The sequence below is a fragment of the Natrix helvetica genome (genome assembly GCF_964273705.1).
Source record: "Natrix helvetica genome assembly, chromosome: 1".
Classification (NCBI taxonomy): domain Eukaryota; kingdom Metazoa; phylum Chordata; class Lepidosauria; order Squamata; family Natricidae; genus Natrix; species Natrix helvetica.
In genome coordinates this window covers 163,135,567-163,147,870 of record NC_138548.1, presented here as the reverse complement: position 1 = coordinate 163,147,870, position 12,304 = coordinate 163,135,567, and the positions used below count along the sequence as shown (strand labels likewise).

At 37.8% G+C, this 12,304-nt stretch overlaps 1 protein-coding gene across 1 annotated transcript in view; it reads right to left on the bottom strand.

The window, feature by feature from the left end:
* MYO3B (myosin IIIB) overlaps positions 1-12,304 on the bottom strand; it is a gene marked incomplete at its 5' end in the record, with an annotated part of 314,537 nt that overhangs the window by 217,515 nt on the left and 84,718 nt on the right. Inside the window, one exon of the mRNA XM_081955637.1 lies at positions 9,540-9,695. Within this exon, the coding sequence (XP_081811763.1) occupies positions 9,540-9,695 (156 nt within the window). The remainder of the gene's footprint in view (positions 1-9,539; positions 9,696-12,304) is intronic.

The window sequence follows — 12,304 nt, the reverse complement described above, 5'->3', positions numbered from 1 at the left end:
TTAGTTTGCTATATTCTTTTTTCCTCATCTTCCCCACCTCAACTAAAGTGTTAGCTTATTTGCTAGCACTACAATAAAAATATAAATGTCTTTAACTTGCTACATGAAAATTTGTAAAAGCATCACTTTGCATGACAGTTGAAACGGATACTTTCTTTGCTATGATTACATGGACAAAACACTGTATTTGAAAATAGTGATTGACATCTTTTGTTCTTCCAGGGTCCAAAGTGGTGAAAACATTTATACTAGAAATATATTAACAGCATAGCCACCACAAATCAGGGGTGGGTTGTTCCCAGTACTACTGCCGATTCGGCATGCAAACATTTTTGCGTGTGTGCGCGCATTTCCATCTAAAAAGGCCTGTGCATGGGCACATTAGAAAAGAGAAAAAAGTTACATTTTGGCATATGAAGATTGTTCTGTGCATGCCCAGAACCTAAAATCAAGATGGCGGTGCCAGCAATTGAACCGGTTCTGGGATGTGGCAAGCCGAGTTACTACCTACTCGGCCGAAACAGTCCAAACCAGTAGGAACCCACCTCTGTCACAAATGCTCAAATGCTTTCTATTCTTGCAACCAATATTATTAAGAGGATCTACTCAGATACAACTCAAGAAGCATGTACAATGCTTGTACATTTCTCCTTGATCCTCAACAACAGTCTACAGATTTCCCCTGTATAGGGCTCCCTGTTTCAAAGTAAATACTAATCGAATGACATTGGAGCCAATAAAACAAAAACCAAATACAGTAAAACTGTACTAGCAATTTTCAGTGAGAACTGTGCCTTGTTCACAAACCTTGTTCCAAACATTTTGTTTCCTTTATTAATATTGGGGACTGGATTTGGCCAGTGAAAATATAATTTATGATTTCAGTACATTTGAGGGCTTCTATAATATTCTTAGTTAAAAATGATAGAATCATAGAAAGTATTTAACAATTTTATTTAGTTCCTCGCATCAATGTTATGAAAAAACTGTAATAAGAAGGAAATTTGATTTTAAAAACCTATATGAAATTCATTTAAACAATACAATGGATTGTTTGTTGAAAAGAAGTTATAAAATATCAATTCCTGCAAACAAGCAATATGTGATTTATGTTTTCGTTCAGAATTTTTTAAATTTGATAGAGACCCCAGACACAAAAGCTTACATTTGTTTTTGTCCCAATATGGGTTGTTTTGTTACATAAAGTGTAAGACCTTTTCCTTACTTCTCATTTTAATGTTAATTCTATTTCCTATTTATTGTTTTACTACCTATCTTAATCTAGGATCTTCCTATTAGTGAAAGAACTCTATCTCTATATTCTATGTCTATATTTGTCACTCTACATTTTCTACTCGACTATTTCCTAGCCCTTTGAGTCTTTCTTATTTCCTCAAGTCTTAAACTTTTGCAGCCAAACTCAATCCTTGCGTATTTGGAAATCCCAATTTGAAAACAGCAGGTGAATTTATCTTTCTATATTCTTCCAATAGTCATTATTCTAAAGATCTACTGTTTTGAAGATGATCAGAGCTGGCAAGCCAATGTAACATAGTTTGGTTCCATGCCACAAATCTAATTGGATAAAATGCTATGCCTGGAATTATGAAGATCTGGGTAGGAAACACAGGTTCAATGCCAGGAAGTATGATATGGGTTCCAAACATAGCAGTGATACACACACACACACACACACACACACACACACACACACACTCCTTTGCTTCTGATTGAGGAGCAGATGACAGAAGTGACAGTGACTTAAGTAATTAAAACTACTTCACATTTGCCCAAGTAACATAACTATTGTGAGATCTACACTGATAAATTGGCTTTTAAGTGAAATTCAAGCTGCCGATTGTCCCCTTATAATCCATGCATGACTCAGCGACCAAGCATTTGTAGGATCATGTTTTCCCAATGCTTTCTTCTTGTACAATGCAATCTAGTAGGGGTACATCCTTTGAGTCCCAACTTTGAAGAACTGATGTCACCAGAAGTATGAGAGTGTGCTTTTTCAGTGACCACTCCTCCTCCTCAAAAGAACACTCCACTCAAGATCAGATCAGACCAATCCTGTTGGCCCCGACTGTTCTGGAGAGACTTTGGGGTAGTATCACTGACAAATGGACCTCATCCTTGCATTTGGCTATTAGTCTTATTATGGTAGTTCTCCCTCAGTGTGAAGACACATGGGAAGGTTTTATAGTTATTGATTATTGGGTTCCTTTAATATCATTGGTTTTTATTTTATTCTTTATGTTCTTTGTAAGCTGCTTACAGCCTATTTTGGAATAGAGTGGTGTATAAATTTCAGAAATAAGCTGAGCTGCAGATGGGTGGGTTTATTTGAATCAAATTGGGGGGGGGGGTTTGTTGTCCTACATTTTTACCCTAGTATTCCATTTTTCTGCATTTATAGGAACCATTAATAGGAGATAGATGCTAGGCTAACTTAGATGCAAGAGAAGCTGCTTCAGCAACTGAATTGGTCCTACCTTCTCATACAAATCTTCTTTATTTTCTACCATATGTCCTGTTTCCAAAACTTTTGAAAGAGTGATCTGAGCTCCTTACAATATCACACTTGTAAAGCTGGACTTAGCTGCAACAAATATGTAAACTGTACATTTGTTGAAGTATGTTCATTAGCCCACAAAACTGAAAAGGATTTATTTGCTGTTATGACTTAATTACCCCGAAGAGAACTATAAGAGCTCATTTGACCTTGGGAAGGTATAAAAGTCACAGACAAGAGGGGGGGGAAATTACCGCCTGATGCATCTGACATGCTGGCCAGGAGTTTGACAACCCTGTGTTAGAAGGTAGTGAAAACACCAAGACATATGAAGAGGAAATAGAAAATATTACCACATTAATAGCAATAGCACTTAGACTTATAGAACAATTAGTTAGAACAATTAATCAGTGGAACAGCTTGGCTCCAGAAGTTGTGAATGCCCCAACACTGGAAGTCTTTAAGAAGATGTTTGATAGCCATTTGTCTGAAATGGTATAGGGTTTTCTGCCTAGGCAGGGGGTTGGAGTAGAAGACCTCCAAGGTCCCTTCCAACTCTGCTATTGTATTGCATTGCATTGCATTGTATTGTATTGTATTGTATTGTATTGTATTGTATTGTATTGTATTGTATTGTATATACCGCTTCACAGTGCTTCACAGCCTTCTCTAAGCAGTTTACAGATATTGCCCCCAACAGTCTGGTTCCTCATTTTACCCATCTCGGAAGGATGGAAGGCTGAGTCAACCTTGAGCCTGTCAGGGTATTAAAACAATATCCTTAGTATCCTGTCACTTACTAGCTGAAAACAGAAACATTTTTCTCTTCTAGAAGCATTGGAAAAGAGTCTGCATTAGCAGGACGCCCATCGAGACTGATTTGGCGGGTGTCCTTGAAATTTTTAACTTAATGCATGGATGGTTTACAATCATTGCGTTCGGATTGAGGGCACCTTATATTCACAGCTAATTGCTGAGTTGGCTTTCAATTGAACTCCTTTTCTGAATAAACAAACAAAATCTCCTACTGCGTTTTCCCCCTTGGGCAGTGGGAAAACATCTACTTAGAAAGATTCTGAGAAACAAAACCTGTGAGTCAGGCATCAGAAAAGCAGAAAGATCTGATATTTATTTATTTTTAAATTGCATTACAGAGCATGTTTCTATATTAATCTATCCTGTAATATAAGTCCTTTTAATTTTCATACATTCTGAAGGGTTGTATATCTTTCACAAAACAAATATAATCCTGCCAATTCTAATAAAATAATAATCACCCCCTTTGTTTTTGAACAAATGAATTTTGTCGGAGAACTCAGGTAAGACTACTGACTAAACCCTATCAAATCATTTTCAAGAAATTATTTTAATATTGAAAATTTAAAAACTTTAAATCGGAAGGATACCAGGGCTTTACTCAGAATAGCAATACTGAGAAGGAATATAGCATCTTTTTTTTTTTAACTCTCTATTCTCCTGTTGGTCTCCTTAGCCATCTTGTGGCACTGGGCCCTCCCTTTATGTTGATATGGATCAAAGAATAAAACACTGAGTTGCTTTAAGCAACTTCATACAACTGAATGCTGCAATAATTTATCAATATTGGACCCAGTGGTGGGATTCAAAAATGTTTACTACTGGTTCTGCTTGATGAACGTGGCATGGCTTGGCGGGCATGGCGTGGAGAGCGGGGTTTGGTGGGTGGGGCAGCAGAAGGGTAGTGCAAAATTCCCATTCCCTATCCACTCCAGGGCAAGGATACTGTAAAATCCCCATTCCCCCCACCCACCCCACTAACTTGCTTTCTAGCTCCATTCTCCTGTACAGGGCAACAAAAGAAGTCCCAGCTGATCAGCTGGGACTCTGATCAGCTGGGACTCAGGAGGCAGAGAATAGATGGGGGCAGGCCAACCAGAGGTGGTATTTTCCAGTTCTCCGAACTACTCAAAATTTCCACTGACGGATTCGCCAGAACCGGTCAGAACTGGCTAAATACCACCTCTAATTGGACCCCTGCCTGGGGGTAGACATGTGGTCCTCAGACAAATTGAGTGGGCCAGCCAGATGGCAGTAAGAAACAAGGTAGACAGAGCCTCCAGGCTCTTTCCAAGCCCCACACCAGTATGCCCATAGAAGCTGTCTGTATTTTCATCTGTGTGGCCAAATTTAGTAACCTCTTCCCTCTATGTGACTAATTAGAGTATGCATAGGAAAAGAGAGTATAAGAATGAAGTATATACAATGCCTTGTCCGTGCATATATGTATGTGTGACAGTATAATCAAAATAGGGCCATGCATGTTGTTCTTGCATATGCATGCATTATGTGATGGTCTAATTAGAATGAGGGCATATGTAGTCTTGGTGTGTGCGAGTTGTGTATGTATGTCAGAATCTAATCTGGATGGGTTTATATGTATTGTGGCTACGTGATTCTACTCTCCCCTTGTCTTGTGTCTATAGATATTAGTATGAACTGTATATGTACTGAGAAGCAAAGGATAACCTGTGCATGCTCCATTGTGGGACATATGACCAGGAAATGGGAAGAAGGGAACTTAGAATGGAATTGTTGGCAACATTCTTTCACAGAATCAACCACTCCCACTAAAGGACTATTTCCCAGATTTAACTCCACCCCCAGCTGCCAACTTCATCCAGCCCTTTTATTTAACTTTGATCTTTCTTCTCCCAGCTTCTCCCATCGATTAAAATTGCCTCAGCTCTGTTATACTTTTAGAGAATTACCCACTGACAATAGAGTGAGGTTCCCTTACATAATTTATTTCTAATATTCTGTTGGGTTGGAAAAACGAAAAAAAATTGTTCAAATCAATACTTATGCAAATCTGTGTTCCAAGAAAAGGGGGAAAAAGAACTTGGTTCACTTGTAATCAGTGCCAGTCCTATATGTAGTGACACCTGGAGATCTATTCAGATGGATAATAATGACATGTGCTTCCAATATATTTTTTCCTCAAGTATTGATTCTTCTTCCACTCTTTTCTTCTCTAAGCGGTTTTACAAAGTCAGCCTATTGCCCCCTGAGTTCTCATTTTACCCACTTTGGAAGGATGGAAGGCTGAGTCAACCTTGAGCCTGGTGAGATTCGAACTGCCAAACTGCTGGCAGCCAGTGATCAGCCGAAGTAGCCTGCAGTACTGCACTCTAACCACTGTGTCACTGTGGCTCTTACAGAACAAGGATGTTCATAGTTTGGGTTTTCATCTGCTATTGAACTCTATGAGCATGGCCATTACTGCTGTTCCAGAAATCTATACTTGGTGTATTCATGTTACAAGGGGGCTTCTGGTTTGGCATATATTAGTTCAGCAAACAACAGAACCATTTACTACTTGTATTAAATACAATGGAACGCACTAATGACACTGATGGTACATATCTGTGTACATATCAGGTTAGTACAGAGCTTTAAGGGAGAGATAAATTCTGTGTTGTAGTGAAATGGATCACAAATGTAATAAAACTAAAATAAGATCAAAAGTAGAATTATTGGAAGGCATAACAAAGACGCTCATTATTTAGGACACAATTGTTCTTGTCTTCCCAATCAATTGTTCCTTTCAAGTGGCCATATTTTATTAGTTCCTTATTACATTAAAGGTATTATCTTGTCACAGTTTTCCCATCTAGCACCCAATGCGTACATTTCCTTTTGTCTCTGAAGATTAACAGAACAGCTTTCAAACAGGCATAGAAATAACTGATCCACATTCTTCTTTTTGTCACGGGGAGAACATAAAAAGAAATAATGAGAATTCTTGAAACAGTGGGAAGAATTGGGCTTGTGACCTCTATTACAGCAAAAGTGCTGAATTTTCAGTATGATCACCTGGCCTGACCAGCCATAGTGGCAAGAATCCCACTGCTTGGAGTACTTTCTACAAACATCATAATTACAACATTGGCAACAACCTTAATTGCTATCTCTTGCATGCCAGGAGATTATATTATCTCCTTTCTACCCTTTTTCTAGAGAGCCACCATAGTGAAGGTGCTGGTGTCACGTTCCGGCGTTCACGTTGCATACAAACAGAGATTCAGTTTGTTTGATGAAAAACTTTTATCTCTATCTAACAAACTACGTGATAACCAGCACTAAATAACAATGATACAAAGGTAATCAAATCCAAGTCAGTTCTAACCAAGTTAACACCATCACCCATAATATATACCATTACCCCACCCAGCTCCACCCACAACTCCACCCAGATGACACCCACCCACCATCACCAATCACCATGACCCACACTTCCAGCCACACCCTCACTCAGTGTCATCATAGCCTCTTTCCTGGTGAGCCACATCCGAGTAGAAGAGTTACATCAGAGGAGGCAGTTGCACCCGAGTAGAAGAGCCACATGCAGCTACAGGCTCAATCGTCATCAGAGAGGCAACATCAACGTGGCAGCATTGCATGGTGGGCATGGTGATAGACAGGGTCCCCCTGGATGGCAGCCTGAGGGCTGACAGCTGGTCTCTCTCTCTCTTGCTCTTGCTCTCTCTCTCGCTCTCGCTCTCCCCCTCCCTCCCTCCCTCCCTCTCTCTCTCTCCCTCCCTCTCCCCCCCTCTCTCTCGTATTAGGTATTTTTTCACACTTGACATATATAAAAAGGCAGGATGAAGATATAATAATAAGGATTAGTGTAATCATTAGCAATTACGATGTGGTCACGCTTGATAATGGTAGCTTACTTGCTCGCAGTTAAGTTTCCCAGCGTGCTATTTTTGCCCTGAAATTTGATCAGATGATCTCTGGAAGAAAATACATTTTAAAAAACCCACACCCTCAGTTCTATATGCCCACGTTTTTGTGTTCCAACAGCTAATTCTGGGCTTATTACAGATAATCCTCAACTTATGACCACAATTGAGCCCAAAGTTTCTGTTGTTAAGTGAGAATTTGTTGAGTGAGTTTTGATTCATTTCATGACTTTCCTTGCTGCATTTGTTAAGTGAATCATCGCAGTTAGCAACGTGGTTGTTAAGTGAATCTGGTTTCCCCATTTGACTTTGGTTCTCAGAAGGTTGCAAAAAGTGATCACATGACCCCAGGGCACTGCAACCGTTGTACGTATGAACCAGTTGCCAAGCATCTGAATTTTGAGCACATGGTCATGGGGATGCGGCAAAGTTCTGACTGTGGTCATAAGTCACTTTTTAGTGCCATTGCAACTTTGAACAGTCACTAAATGAACTGCTGTAAGTCTAGAGCTACCTGTATAAAAGGTACTTTCAAATTATATCAGTATAGGAGAAATTCCAAATAGGCACCTTGCTTTCAAATTCAAATTGAAACTGTCATAAAATGCTGTCTCTACAAACTCCCTGTTAGTAGCAGGCTGGTTTTCTAAAGAGCTGTCTAATAAGAAACAGCCTACACTGGCCTTCATCTGGTACCCTCTCCACTCAAACAGTTGTGTTGAACTATGCTTGTCAAAATCCACATCAAGATAGAGAGTGATACCCTTGCACTGTAACCTAAAATGATAAAATGTCATTCTATTTCATGAGTAGAACAACTTATGCTGCATCAACTGGGTTTATTCCACTTCATATTGAATATCAGAAGATACCTCTTGCAGCTACCAAATTCTCGTACTATGAGAATTGTAACAAAACAAAAAAAAAACCCAACCCCATAGAAATAGTAACTACTAGAAGGAATAAAATGTATACTTAGCACCTTTATAGCAAAACAAAACAACAGCATGAACAAGAAGGAAAAGTTAATTTAGGCTCTTATTTTAGAAAAAAATCTACAGGACAATTTATCCTGATCAGCTTCACTGTAAATTATATTTATTACTGCATATTTGCATTTCTGCATTAAGGCTTTTGGTTTTGAAAAAGCAAAGTGATTGTGCCTGAATATGCACACATATTTTTATAACTTATGAGTCATGGCATTTAATTTTCTTCATCAGCATTAGATATTTATTTATTTATTTACAATAATGCTTTACATCTTATCTAGCACTAGATAAATTTCATATTGCGAAAGCTCTGCTGAGGAGAAAGAGTGTGTGCTCATTTGCGTTTAAATTTACTTCGAAAACAGTGAAATTCTGCCACCCTATGGACGGCCACAAAATCAAGGAATGCCTCCTATGCTGGCTTTCAGATTATATTGGAAAAGTTGTCATTCTTAATGGAGATAGAATATAAGGCTTTATAGAAATGTAGTTGGTGATATTGAGAAAGATTTTTTAAAAGTTAATTTCAGCTTTCCAAACAATGGCTAAACAAACCATGCTGTTTTTACATTTCTAATATGCCATCACCAATACTTTTTATTATTCACACGATAAAGGTCATTAAGCAAGAACAGGTATCCTGTTTACATTTCATTTACTGATTAATGAACACTTGAGTGCAGGTGTAAGAACAACCATTATGTGAAGTTGCCATTATTGTTGGATGCATTTAAAGGAGACAAATAAGAAAAGTATACGGTAAATGTTCTGTTTGTATGAGCTGTATCAACTATCATGAAGAGAAATTCAATCATAAGAAAAATCCTATTCTACATATAGGGATAGGTATCTGTTCTTAATCACAATGACACCAAAATGACGAAATACTCCCAATGACACCATAATACAAACTTTTAACATTGCAACTTGATGTTCTAGGCAAGTATGTAAGGGCAGGTCACAACACACATTGCTTTCCTTGCCCCCACTCCAATTCCTAGGGTGCTTAAGATAAGGACATACTTAATAACCGAGTTATCCACAATGGACTTCAGAAAAGGAGGGACATGGTCCCCAATTTTACTGAGATGCTTCTCATCATGTCACTTGAGTCAGGATAAGCCTCGTTTTATATTGCAGATGACAATGCAACTTCATTCGTATAAGCTTTGCATACAGATCATTCAGAGAACTCAAGTGGGACAAAAACTCTACCACTTTATACATTTATTTATAATATATGCATGCATTATAGTAAGAATCCCTTGAATTCTACCGGAGGAAATCTGAGGAATTAGATAGTACCTTATCTTGGCCACAGAGTCCAATTGTTGTTGGGCCTGAATCAGGTTCCTCAACTGTTTTTGGAGTGCCATATCTTTACCATGGGCCTGTCGGATGAAGGGATGTTCTAAAAGATGAGTGACTTGTGGACGTTTTTCAAAATCCTTAATTAGACACCTGAAAAATACAATGATCAGATTATTCAGATAGATACACATAGCTCTGGTACAAATTTTTACCACCTGTCTAGTTATATACTAAATTCTGGACCGTAGGCAATTTTTGCATTTGGCTTCAGCTATATATTGGACTGCCTTGTATGCGAGAATAAATCTGACTTATTAGTTTATCCCAATAATATCATTAAAGTTAACATATTTCAACATTAAAGGTAAAAATGCAAATCTGCTAATTAGTTGGCTTTAATGGACAGCACATTCATTTTCTCTACAATGACAGTTTATTCTAAATTTGCAAATCCTCATATTTATTTTTTAAAAAGATCATATAGCCACCCACCTTGTACCAAACTCTGTAACTTCTTCACACGTAGAAATGTAATTAAACCAAATTGGTTATGAAAAAAAATAGTAACTTACCTAGATAGTTAGGCAACAAACATAATCCATTTCAAAAATTCAACAAATGATCATCATTAATTGTAAACGTACAGTGTTCTACCTTTACAGGTCATCTAAATAATATATTTTATTAAATAACCAAAGGCAAAGGATACTTACATCACCAAATTCAGCTTCTATGATTATTAAAGAATATAAGCATATAATTCCTAGAATAATCCCATCAGTAATATCTGTCGGTGTGCGGAACTTCTATATTTTTGATTTCCTTGAAAAAATCAATTTCAGGGCTCTTCTGAATATTTCAAGAACAAACCGCCTGGGGAAATGTTGTCTTTTACAAATGCTCATGAGATACTGCCCCTCTTGGACCTGGAGGCTCCTGATATAAAAACTAACACAATAAAACCTACTATCTAAAATCTAGCCACCTCCGCAGAGATTTAAATACCACTCACAGCCTCCAATAAAAATAAATCCATCATCTGGTTTTTATGGTTCTGGTGCCTTTTGTTTCTCTAATCATGTTTTTTTTTTTAAATTTTCTATGTCAGTATGCTCCAGGATTTTTTTTTAAAAAAATGCTCATCAATCTCTAGTAATATACAACTTATCTTGTAGAAAACCTGGTAAAATTAGTATATTTTACTTATAAGTTTAAAAAAAAGTATTAAAGTGTAAACTGTTTTTAAATGCTTCATTTATAATGAAATTATTGATGATTCACGGCAGATCGTTAAAAGTAAACTGAATTCATTAGGAAAATGTTGTATATACATTTACCATGACTCACCTCTGTAAACTGGCTGGAATTTCAAGGCTGACTCTGCTTTGGAAATGCTTCCAGCCTATGATTCTGTGATGGAAAGGAAAGAATCTCTATACCATAGTCACCCTGATGCCTTTCCTTCACCATCCAAAGAACTCCCTCTAGTGGGACCCTCGAGATGAGCTTTTTCTGCCATCCACCATTTGGAACCCCGTTCCCCCTGAACTGAGATTAGCCCAAATGCTAGTGGATTTTCAGAAATACCTTAAAACATGTCTTTTTTTAAAAAGCAGGCCAGGGAATCCCTGAGTTTTAGGGAGCCTGCAAGATGGTTCTGCTATATATGAAATGTTGGAGCATTCTCTCATGATCTTCTTTATATTTTATATTAATTGTTTGTCATGATTATTTAAGACTAGCTGGATACATGTGCTCCACTACAAAACTATGTGATTGGGCTTGATAAATGAATACTTACAGCTTGAAAATTAATGAGTAGTTACGATCGGCCTCTCCCCTCCTCTTCTCTCCCTCAGGCTTGCCCCACAGAGGACTCTCATATCTTATTCCTTTCTCTCCCTCAATCTAACTCCTTAGCATCAGAGCGTTTTTCAGGTGGGGAGGGGGAGTAGAATGTCTAAACTCCCAGCCTGCAGGCTGGATGAATCACATTCTGGTCATGCCCTAGTGGCAGTTCGAACAGAATTCTTTTCAGGTGGGGAAGGGGAGTAGAACATCTAATTCCTTAGCATCAGAGTGTGTTAATAATAATATAAGAAATACTAATGATCTGATGGTCATTTTGAAAAATCCTTTCTTAGCAAGCACCTAGAAGCCAAGAGGAACATATGTGCCAAATTTCAAGTTTGTACGCTTTAAGATTCTGGAGATTTCATGATGATGCGTGAGTGGTATTTCACTTTTACATATATAGATTTGTTTTAACTATTTGCTTTATTGTATGCCATGCAGAGTCACGTCAGAGAGATCAGTGGCTATGTAAAATAAATAGAACATGTCTCAGTCCATCTGTAAAACAATCCATTGGTCACATCTATATGATAAATCATTTGATGGGGGTTGCAACTTTCTGGCAGTAATCCACCAGTCAATGCTAGTTGCACACAAGTGATAAATATCAATATCAGTGGATCCAGAAAAACTTTATGGCTTAGAAAAATAGGAAAAGCTTACATGAAACCTCTAAAAATAACCTCCCCCCCAAGGCTAAACAGAACTGGATAGTCACTCCAAAAACCTGACTCTTAGAATGAAGACCCATAGGGATGAGAATGGAAGTGAGAATCTTGAAAAAAAGGAAAGGGCTAGCTGGCTGGTTAAATAAATTTGCTCTTATAGGTCTGATTTCTTTATTACATAAATAAATACATATCTTAGGTGACCAGATGTCAAAGATAACCAACTAGGAATGGTTA